The 12,086-nt window shown below is 34.6% G+C and overlaps 1 protein-coding gene across 3 annotated transcripts; it reads right to left on the bottom strand.

The window, feature by feature from the left end:
* Positions 1 to 264: 264 nt before the first annotated feature.
* On the bottom strand, positions 265 to 9,173 carry LOC149559802 (uncharacterized). Of its 3 annotated transcripts, none has more exons than XM_089824301.1 (3): positions 9,152 to 9,173; positions 8,811 to 9,061; positions 265 to 2,851 (listed from the first exon to the last, which is right to left on the bottom strand). In XM_089824301.1, exon 3 carries the CDS (start codon positions 2,835 to 2,837, stop codon positions 1,080 to 1,082), a length of 1,758 nt encoding a protein of 585 aa, XP_089680427.1. In that variant the 5' UTR covers positions 2,838 to 2,851; positions 8,811 to 9,061; positions 9,152 to 9,173; the 3' UTR covers positions 265 to 1,079. The 3 variants fall into 3 exon arrangements, with proteins under 3 accessions (XP_089680427.1, XP_089680428.1, XP_089680426.1); XM_089824302.1 differs by lacking the exon at positions 9,152 to 9,173 and having other exon boundaries at positions 8,811 to 8,911; positions 9,013 to 9,056; XM_089824300.1 differs by lacking the exon at positions 9,152 to 9,173 and having other exon boundaries at positions 8,811 to 9,126.
* Positions 9,174 to 12,086: the final 2,913 nt, after the last annotated feature.

Below are 12,086 nucleotides of genomic sequence, written 5' to 3'. Positions count from 1 at the left end.
GATGCTACGATGAAGGGCGGAAAAAATCTGAATTGAATATCCACTGCGCTGTGTAATTTAAAACTGCCTAATAAATAGATGCTTCATTTACAGAATTTCAAGGTTTGTATCAAAAGAGCACCAGGTATTCAAGGTTAAAATTGATCACAAGCTAGATGGCAATTAATTGAGCAAAGCTATTGACCAATTCAGTGGCATCTGTCATCATAGAAATTTCAAATCATATAGCACTCATTCACTATCAAGTACACAAAATAGATGGAATTGTGTAATAGACAATAATAGTCAATGTATGAATAAAAATGTCTAAAACATTCCCTTCAGATGTACAATTTCAACAATGTCAACCAGAATAAATCTGGAGTAAAAACGATTCTCCCCTAGTTTACAACAATTGATGGACAAACTTCTCCAAAGGAAACTATGCAAATCACACTTCTGTAAACAATGAAATTAAAGCCTCAGAGCATCTTAGTTAAATTAAAAATTTGTCAATAAGTTCTTGGCACTGAAAGCAAAAGATCATAGGATCTTTTAACTTCATACAAGAACCTGTTTAGATACATGTGTACACAAATGCAATACTGATTTGAATGGTTCTAACTTAAACCTTGTCTTTAATTAACACGTATCTGAGAACTATAATAGAGCAACAGGAATCCTCAACAAGGTTAAGTGATTCCTCAGGTCAATAATTCCACTCTGTGAAGTAAATTTGTAGGCAATCAATGCATGCTACTCTGTATTCCCTGTTCACATGAGTTCCCAATCTTCTCCTCCCTATTTTCTTTTTACCCTTTCGAAATCAAGAAAGAAAGAACAAAACAAGCACCTGACTCCATCTTTTTGCAATGCCCAGGAAGAACGAAAGTGATACGTCTTTCCACTATCTGTTCTCCCTTGCAATTTTCTCATGATTCATTTCACACACAATAGCAAGAAACTTTTAGGAAATAATCGTCATTAAAGTGAAAGCATCAATGACCATCAGATTATGCTCAGAAACCACTCCCTTTGTCAAATTACATATGAAATGGATTGACAAAAGTAATAATTTGAAGATATTCTTGAATTCGCACTTAGTGAGCAACTGCCCGATGATTTCGTAACACCATGGAGCTCGTTGAAACTATGGCACTTGTTGAAGAACTCCTGGTATTTCTAGTAGTCTTTCGGACAGCTACAATTGCCGACTTTTGTTTAGGGGCCGGCTTTTTCCTCGGAGATTTCTTCATGATACAAATGGGACCTGGAGGAACCCCCCTCTTCAATGCACTGCCTCTTGGAGTAGCAGATGGAGGGACCCTCAGGCTCTCTGGCGGCAGAGGACTATGAGGCCTCCAAACAATATTGTTCTTTAGAGAGAACCTAACCCTCTTTGCTATTTTCTGTACACTTCTACCAGCAGATGTGGCCTCACAGAAAAGTTCAGAACAAACAATATCTTTGTCACTCTCATGATAACTTCCAGGGCTTAAAACTCCATTAAGTCCAATTTCTGAGTTTACTTCCCTTGTCCTCTTCTTTGATCCAGTGTTCAAAGGAGAAACAGGGGTTCGGAGAGACGGCACTGGTGAATTAAACTTGTCCAAGTCATCATCAGCATCATCTGACTGCTGCTCAAAAGTTGAAAGTTCTGAAGCATCCAACATCAATGTATCACCAGCATCCCTATACACAAGTTCCAGATTCTTTTCTTTATTAACATCACTGATGACATCCTGGTAACCACATGCATTGCTGAGGTTTAACTCAACAATTGAACCCTGTACCTCTTCTGCTTGTGCATCTAATTCCTTCTCTGGACATCTGAAAAGATTATTTCCATAATCTACATTGAGCTTGCACACCAAAGTTCTTTCAATAGTGCTTTCAGCCAGCTCTGAATTCTGTGGATTCATCTCACAATTCAAATTATGCTCAGTGACATTGACATGATTAGCATGTCGTCTATGCATATAATGAGATTTCACCTCTAATAATTGCCATGTGGAAGCATTGTGAAATGTCTTTGGCATCATAGCCCCGTATAATGAAACCGCTACTCCAGATGCAGCTAATTGTTCATAAAGCTTGATGAATTCCCTGCCTACCTTGTCCAGAAATGGTGCATTATCTTGCAAGCTAGAAGGAAGAGAAACCGACTGCAAGAAGCTATCAGTTATTCCAATGTGTCCAAGGTTCTCTTTCATATCAAAATCCTGCCCTTCCTGGTTTACCTTTAAGAGGTTTTCTCCATTTCCCAGTAGGCAAGTAAATGCATTAGCTCTCTTAAATTGGAGCTTAATCTCAATCAGATGCCCACAAGAATACAGAGGCATAGGAAGAAACCAATGGAGCGCACTAAGGTACCTGTTTGCAAAATGTAAATCCACTCCCTGAGGTTTGCCTACAGCCAACAAAGTTCTCTGCACAATGGCACCCATGAATTTATTTACAAGATCACGATCCCAACAATTTTTGTTAAGCACAAACTGCATATGACAAAGAATCCCACCAAGCACATGATTGAAGTTATCAAGATTGAAATAGTCAATAAAACCCCATTCCATTTTCATTGCCATCAAAAAGACCTGAAAATACTGTCGAGTTAAATTTGTGTCCAGAGCTTCAGTAATGGCTGACAATTTTTCAAACAATTTACAGCAAGTCAGGTGTTTGTTGGTCTTGAATAAGAGGCTTTTCCAAACTTGCTTCAGTTCTTCTTCACTGACCTTACTCTCAGTCATCAGCCATAACTTCAACACTTCAACCCCTTCATTTTGATTTATTTTGTGCTTCTTCACCAAATACATGTTGCCCCATGACAAACTTTCATTCTCGGTATCCACAGACATATCAAGCTTGAAACCTGTCATAACAAAATCAACAAATTGGCTAGCCCGTCATCCTCACACAATTATTATAAGATAAAGCTATAATTTTGTTCACATAAACAGCTAATGAACATTATGACACAACCTAGACCTCCAGAATGATATCAAATGGTGAAAAGGAAAATACTTAACCACACAAGGGTTCAAACCATGTATACAAATATAGACTGGATTTGGCAGTAATCACAGAAATAAAACAGAGTATTGAGAATTTGAAAACTTTAAAGAATAGATAAGAAGTCTCTCATAGACTTTTCGAAGGTAGATAAGTTTATCAAAACTTGGAATCTAGAAACAATTTCCAGGGATTCCAAGAACAAAACAGTTTATCAAAACTTGAAAGCATAGTATATAAGAAATATGGCAAGTTCTCAACAAGAAAATAGTTTAAACAGAATTTGAAAGCATAAAAATAAGTAAATAAAAAAACTCACAAGTTCTCAACATGAAAACAGTTTATAAAAGCTCCAAAACAAAGCACTTTATTAGAATTTAAAAAACAAATCAGTTTATTAGAAATTTAAAAGCTCCAACAATATCAAGGAAATTCAAAAAACAAACAGTTTTACCAAAAAATGAAAGCTTTAAATAAATAAAAAGATCACAAACTAATTAACTATAAAGCAATTTAACCCCATATTAAAGATTTAAAAGGCAGAAAGATAGAGAAAATTGTGACAACCCTACTAAGGGGCTGTCGATGTCCAATGTTTAACATACATTAGTGCACAACTAAATCAAATTGTTCTAAGAAAACAATGAATAATTCACAGTATATTTGACAGTTGACATATTCAAACCCACTTTCTTAGATCTCTCCTAACTCAACCCTAAGTAGAGTAGTTGTCATAGGGTGCCCTCAAGGTTTCCCGAACACATATTCATACCTCTCTTGGGACAATGCCCTCAGGGTTTCAAAAATACATGTGTTAGCCTATTTTGGGATTCACCCACCTTGTGAAGAATAATTCCAGCCATTCTCTACAACCTATCTGTCCTCAAAATGGACTATAGCAAAGAGAATAAGGGAAAGGCTACAAATATACCAGCTTTGAATAGATTGTATATGTGTGTGTGTGTGTTAAAATAATTCTTATCCATTAATATATATTGATACAAATACTATAAGACACGAACCAGACCAAATATTGGCTCTTAGCCTTGTTAGCTTTCAAATATTATATTTTGTAAAACAGTACTATATTATACTCTCACTGTTACACTTAGTTGCCTGCCAATGAGTAGTAACTTATTGGTCCATGTATACCATCTGTCATTCCCTCCCAATTTCAAATTGATGTGAATAACCTTATATATCTTCCCCTGTGATTGAATAACCTAAGTTACCCAGTTCACAATGCCTTCCGGACCAGCAGAAGTTCAAACTGCTACTGGTCCTGGTACAGTTTGTCTTCTGGTCCAGGCAGGGTTTGGTATTCAGCCACCCAAATCAAACCAACCCATTTGCCATTCATCCCAACACAAAATGGTCACTAGCCGGTCGAACTGACTTAGTTATTTTTTCAGCTCAAGGGCAGGAAGATTTATACATATATAACATTTAAGTATATGCTTCAAGTTGTATTTACTATAAACTATAAATACTGTTTGGATGGTTGACATAGATTTCAGCTTCATAGGAGTTAAAATGCAGATTCTAGATTCCCTTTTCAAAATTTTGCCCTACCGACAAACCAGTCCTTTGTATCCGAACTTGGAACTGAACTCGAACTGGAAGCTTAGCTTAAGGGTTTACACCATTAGTTAGCTGTTGAAGTTTATATACAAATCACACCTTTTCAGATCACACCGTTCTATAACTTGTTAAAAATGTATCTGCTCATCATAGTATATCGACCATTGATAATTGCAATTGTGTAATGGTTAGAGATTAGTCTGGTACTCTTTTACAACCTCAATTGTATCTCATAACCATCAACTAGCCTACTGACCAATCACTATCCTTGTGATAATTGACTGCCAACTAACTCTTATATCTTAATCACTGATGTTCAGCACTAATCATGATTATATAATCATTGTCATGTAAATATTTGCTGAGTTGTCACTGTTATCTATTGACATAGAGTATTCATCCTATTGGGCCTTTTCAGGATAACCGCATCCTTTGTGATTAATATCTCCTCAAGATTGCTGGCTCATACCATAGGCCTTGGCTCTTCCCGGACTATTATTGTAGCAACTAAGGTTTATAATATTGTTTTGTTGTCAAAACCACATATCATTTATCCTTTGCTCAATATTCCTGGCTTTCAACTACTAAAAAATATATCTCTTCCCACTATAAGTGGTCAATCATACGCTATCAATGATTCAGCAATACAATAATTAGATAAATGATATCTCATATTAGACAGTTAATTATCGATGACAGTATGTTTAGTTGTGCTGATATCTTCTTGTAGTCCATATAGACACATGTTCCCTGCCGCTGTCAAGATGGCCCAAATTGGAGTATTTTCTGTCAGATTTAATCACTTTACTAATTTTCATAGTCTTTGACCATTGGTTTCCATATATGATTGATATTCATGATCATTAATTGTTTATTTTATTGCTTCTATACTTCACACCATTAGCTGTTTACCCTCTGAGTCAGTATCATACTTCTTTAACATGCTGATTCTCAAATGATCAATTTATCTGATTACTGATAATGTATACTTTTTGTTCTTATCTGTAGACTGCCCTCAAGGTTGCCTCTTTGTGTAGATCATCTTCGAGAATGTTTATAATATATGCCTTCTGTTCTTATATATAGTCGGCATTCAAGATTGCCTATTTATGTAGATCATCTTCAAGAATGTTTATAACTAATTGACCATATATGCCATTGCTATCATTATTACAATTTTGTCTCTCTAGAGACTTCACAAAATTGTGTTACTGGATTGACATTTTAACAAGATGTGGACATCATAATTAGGATTTTAAGCAGGGAAAATGACAGAAATAAGCCCTCTTGAAGTGGACAAAGTGAATCTAGGGTGTAAATTCTACCTCAAGTTTTTATAAACTTCAATTTTGAAGGTACATCTTGGTATAATCCGTGTATTATAGGTGCGGGTTTTATTATTGATAAAATGATAATGAGTTTTTTGTTAAATTTTGAACTAGAATATATATAAATGCATTGAAGTGAAACACAAAATAACAGAGAACACAGAAAACTTATACTGGGAAAACCCTCATCTTCAAGAATGTTTATAACTAATTGACTATATATGCCATTGCTATCATTATTAAAATTTTGTCTCTCTAGAGACTTCACAAAATTGTGTTACTGGATTGACATTTTAGAAGGATGGGGGCATCATAATTAGGATTTTAAGCAGGGAAAATAACAGAAATAAGCCCTCTTCAAGTGGACAAAGTGAATCTAAGATGTAAATTCCACCTCAAAATTTTATAAACTTCAATTTTGAAGGTACATCTTGGTGTAATCCATGTATTATAGGTGCAGGTTTTATTATTGATAAAATTATATAAGTTTTTTGTTAAATTTTGAACTAGAATATATATAAATGCATTTAAGTGAAACACAAAATAACGGAGAACACAGAAAACTTATACTGGGAAAACCCTCCACTTGAGGATGCAAAACCCAGCCCACAAAAATTTATCCTTTTTCAAACAACTACAATACCTTCTTGCTTATGATTGAATTATCCCTTGAACACAGAATAATCATGAGGGAGATATTGCATCTCTCAGACATAAATGCAACAGAGAACCTTACAGAAACTATGTCAATCTTGTGCAGTTCAAATATATACAACAAACAATGTCCTTTGAAGAAACAACCTCAACAGTTTTATCTCACGGATAAAATGAAAAACTCAGAGAAAGCAGTATGGAAGACGTGATCACTAAGTCTCAATACATCTCCCAGATATGTCGTCAAGTAATGTATTTACTCTTAGAATGTTTACGGATTCAATTGTGTGACTGTTTTTTGCATCAACATTTCAGATCACACTCTGTGCTTCATCATCAGGATGCAGTATAATTACTTCTGCCTCACATCTTGGATAGACTCTCCAAGAATTTGAAGAGTCTCCACCCCAGCACATGAGCAGACAACAGTTATTATAGTAACCGCCAACATCAATACATTTATGGTAGAACGAACCAATGACATTCAACTGTGACCAGGAATTTATTAAACATGAGCCACCTCAACACATACTCAGTGCCATGTCACACTAACTCGGCAGTGAGGAAGGTAGAATTAAAATAAGAAAGAAGCAGCTCCTGAAAAAGAGCATAGTTAAACACATTGATGGTAACAGCATGATAGAGACATGGCTCAAACACGACACCGAACAGCTTCAACGCAATGAAGGCAGAAAAAGAACATGAAATGAGAAAAATATGATGTCGGGCAGGAATGATAACAGATGAATGATGAGTCACTTCTCAATAAGAAACAATAAAACAAAACAGTATCATCTCCACAGCCCCAGAACAAAACAGAGAAACAAGAATCATCACAACCCATCTTCACATATATATTTCTGAGAAAACTCAAAGCAGATCATTACAGGTAAATGGTCTCTCATGTAGCTACAATATCTTTAACATTTTTCACATGAAGTCTCCTCTTTTTTGGAACTCGGAATTAAATCACATAAAATGAAATTAAGCCTTGACTAATGAGATACTCCTGGTGAATTACATCTAAGACAAAGCCTACCTCACAACTTGGAGGACTTGCCCAAATGTAAAGAAAGAATTTACAACAATCTGAAAGCAACTTGTGTATGTATATATAATATATATATAAAGCTTCCGCAGTTTTCCAAGGATAAAGCAGATGGTAAGAATTCGAAAGCTTTAATAGATATGAAATTGAACGAGAAAAATATCCTTAGTCATTGCAAATATGCCCAAAGCTACCTCAAGAAACAGGGGCCTATAACAAATTTAAATTTTAAGAACAGTATCCAAATCCTAGATATAATTTGAAATCAAACGCCTTATATGAATATCAGAATGTGAAACTGACTATCTAACAAAACTACTTAAGTTTCCAAGTAGTAAGCAGATTGTCAAATTTGGATAGCTTATATAGAAAAGAAATTGATTACAGAGCTACCACCCCACTATTACAATTGCAACTATGCCAAGGCTGCCTCAAAACATAGGAACTATAACGAAACAAAATAGAAGAAACTTAAATAATGTGTAAAATAATTCGGAAAGACAAAAACATTTTATCAGAATTAAAAAATAAATATATAAAAACGGCTTCAGCAATTCCAAGATTTAAGAATACCTATCGATCAAGGAAGCGCTGAGAAATAAAATTTATCAATAAATACATACCTACTTTAAAATCTAGATTTATTTTCACTTAAAGAAATTAAAATTCTTGAATTAAAAGTAAAAAATGTCACCCACTTAAAATTGATTTCTATTTAAAAATTCTGAATTCACAAAAACATGGACAAAAAAGACAAGTTTTCCAGAAATACTGCATACCATTGCAAAATTCAAAAATACGAGGAAATAACAAGTTATGATAATAGAAATAAATTAGTTAAGTACAATTCTGAGGGTCAAACACAGTACCCACTCGAAATCCATTTGACCAAAAATTCAAATAAATAGGTAGTAAAATCAAGTTTTCCAAGAAATTAAAAAGAAATTATTTATCAAATTTGAATTCACTGAAACATAAAAGCAATGAAATAAACAACACCCAATCAATACCTTAACTTCATTTTCACTAACTCAATATCTCTCGCGAGAAGAAAACCCTCAAATTCATATGGCTAAAAAACATTCTAAACTAATAAACAACAAAACAACTACTACGTAATACCGAAGCCAAAAAAACGCACTGCAAGCAATAAATCTAAGAACTACACTATCTTTAAAAATTTAAGAAAAAAATCTTCGAAAACTTACCTCAAACCCTAATTAAAGATGCCAGTAAGATCAGAAACCCTGTGCTCCTCTTACTCCAAATCAAGCCTTAAAATTAATTGACGAAGCCCATCTCCCTTGCCAGTTGAAAAGGCGGAAAATAAAAACATATCGACACAATAGTTGATGAATTCAAGTGCAGGACTTATGTTTAACATTCTTTTTAAATACCCCAAAAGTTACCTGTACATTTCCTGTAACAAATTTGCAGGCATTCAAAGCAGCGTAATTTTCTGTTTTCAGACGGTACAAAAGCTTTTTAAGCGTCTGTACACATCTCAGAAAAAAGGCCAAAAAAAATTTTGAACCGCAATTCGACTTACAGGTGTCTGTCTTTCTGTGCGCGGCTGACCCCCTATTCCCGGTGACCGGGACTTCGGATAAATAAGTGGGATGCTTTGGGAGAAAAATTTAAATCATGCAAGCTCATATATCGTGATGTGTGGAGACCTTTTAGTTGATATGGTGGGGTTTATGCAAGTACACCTTTGGGATGAGGGTGACCTAACGTCTAAAGCGGTTGATAGTATAGAAGACCATATTTAAAAAAATTATAGGGAATAGTTCAAGGTCACTCTCTCTTCATGTGTGGGATGACTCGAATGATAGGAGACTTTTTAATGCATTCTTGTTGCTTGAGGAGTTTTAGTGCTATCGTTAGTTAACTTTATGAATGTGTGTATATTCCATAATTCATAGAATATCAAAAACAAAGTTTTTAGTTCAATATGAATTATAATTCTGTAATTCAATATGAATTATAATTTTGTAATGAAGAAGAGTTCTAGGACTAGAATGGCATTGAAAGGTAAAGGTTTATAGATTCATGGCAGTCACATTGGAGAAATATGTCTATTAGGATCAGTGTAGAAAGACCCTACCATGACAATCACCAAATAGGGTGTGGGAGAATCATTATTCATAAAGGACAAATCGAGAAATCTAGGATAGACATCAAGATGTCCATGACCACCCCATAACTAGAAGAAATAAATTGGGTTTCTCAAAAGTTTACTTGGGGATCAACGAGGGAGCCAAAAGTATAGAAGGAAAGGTTTGGTGCCCAAAAGGACAATCTTGCTCTTCAATATTGGTCAAGGACCAACAAAGACAATAAAGAATCCAGTGATTAATGTTGGTGCAGACTCTTTAGAGTATTGTAAATAAATGAAGATGTTGAAGGAAAAGTTATTTTCTATGAAATGGGGAGGAGATTGGTTGACATTTCCTAGGGTTTGTAAGTGGTGGGATCAACAATGTGGTAAAAACTTTGAGCTCAAAACCCTACCAAATGGTTTTTATCTTGTTATTTGTGATAGTGGTAGAGAAAAAGAGTGGATTTAAATAATAGGCCCTTTATTAATGGGGGTATCAAGTCTTTTAGGATTGGTCTCTAAATTATAATCTCTTATAGGATTCCATAGAGGAAGTCGCGATATGGGTTTACCTCTATAATCTCCCTCAAGAATACTAAGAGTTCATAACACTCGCGCTTATTGGAAACAAGCTGGGAAGTTCATTAAGGTCGGTTGATTGATTGAGAAAAAACATTTTAACAAAAATGCATGTGTGACCATGCATGCATTTCTTACAAACCTCATCCCCCTTTACCTCTTATAGTAGAAATTTGGTCGAATAAAGATGCATGATCACAGGAGATTAAAGTGGAAGAGATTATGGAGCATTGTAAGATCTAAAAGGAAATGGCTCACCCATAAGAAAACTGCACTAAGAATGAGAAGGGTAAGATTTTGGAATAAGATCATCTCACTGAAAAGTTGAATACTTCAACTTAAGGGGTAGAATACAATAGAAGACAAGATGATCTCAAGGAACAAGATGTCACATACAATGGGTTGTTGTCACTAATGCTAGGTTATTAGACTAAAGCGATGTCAATAACTAAGAAGGCGACTCATGGGATTCCCTCAACATTTGAAAGGGTCAAAAATCAGATAGAAGATCCTTGCAAAGAAGTATATTAGACTGAAAAGTGTAAAACCCTCAAGTCTACATAAATTAGCAAGACAAAAGTAATCCAACAGAATTATAGAGCACAATGTAGAGTAAAACTTTCACCATCCTTTAAAATTGTGACTAAAATATCCATAATTCTTGTAGAGGTGTCCAAAATATATATGTCAACAAAACATAAAAATGCTTAACATTAGTATTTAAGTACTCATTGGATGTAATAATGCCTAACAAGGCCATTTTTCAAGATATAAAGCCAGTTGTGCAAGTTTTTAGTAAAATTGATAAGTTGTCAAAAAATATGACAAGTTTCCATTAGACAAAATTGCAAGACAAACACAAAAGAAGAAGCCCAATGGCAATAGGGATCTAAAAATCAATTTTGTTGAGTGATTAAAATTATGAATTTTGTCTGGCCATTCACCGATCAAAAAAAAAATTATGGATTTTGTCTATTTGAACCCTTCCTATGCTATTGGAGTAAGAGTTTTGGTTTGGGAGAGTGTTTAGAGGGTGGGTGCATTGTCAGACATGCCTAATTGGCCCTTAAAAACTAAGAATCAACCATTTTTGGCCACATTGTTCAAATTTGGCTACGTTGTTCAAAAATATAACATTTCAAGTTTTATAAATGTTAGGTGTCTCTCAGATGGGTATCTAAAAAGGTCAATTTTTTGTATCAAAGGTGAATGTTGCAAGAGTTATTAACCAAAAACTTAGTTTTGAGGGCTATTAGGAACATACCCCTTGCTGTGAAGGAAGCCTATATCACATTTTGTTTGTCATGGCATGAACTAACATCAAAATTCATCTAGTTGGGTGGGTTCACCTTAGGCGTGGTCCCATTTTGTCTCTCAACATGCTAGAATGCTCAATGATATACCCTACCAATGATGTTCCTTGTGTTTCCTATGTGCATAAAATTGTTGAACTTTAATTGACTATTTATCGCAAACTATGGCACTTGTGCATGATCTATTTGAACTTATAGGATTTGTTAGTCCCTCTATAATAATGTGCCTTACTTTTTGAAACCTCAAAGTCATTTGTATAGGACAACAATATTTTTATTCATAAAAATATTGTTAGATGCACTTAGTAAAAAATTGTCAAGTACTATATATTATATTTTGTTTGTCATATACATAAACCAACATCACAGTCACATTTGGTTGGATGGGTTTACCCTAAGCATGTGCCCATTTTGCCTAGTGATATGCCAAAATTCTCAACAAGATACATTACTAATAATGTCTCTTGAGTCCTTTAAGTGCATAAAATTAT

This window comes from Cupressus sempervirens, chromosome 4 (genome assembly GCF_028749045.1).
Source record: "Cupressus sempervirens isolate cs-2001-9-10 chromosome 4, ASM2874904v1, whole genome shotgun sequence".
Lineage (NCBI taxonomy): Eukaryota > Viridiplantae > Streptophyta > Pinopsida > Cupressales > Cupressaceae > Cupressus > Cupressus sempervirens.
This window is presented reverse-complemented; position numbering and strand designations above follow the sequence as displayed.

What these genes read in the sequence shown, in the direction of transcription:
- LOC149559802 (XM_089824301.1), bottom strand. Translation starts at nt 2,837, where the DNA reads ATGTCTGTGGATACCGAGAATGAAAGTTTGTCATGGGGCAACATGTAT.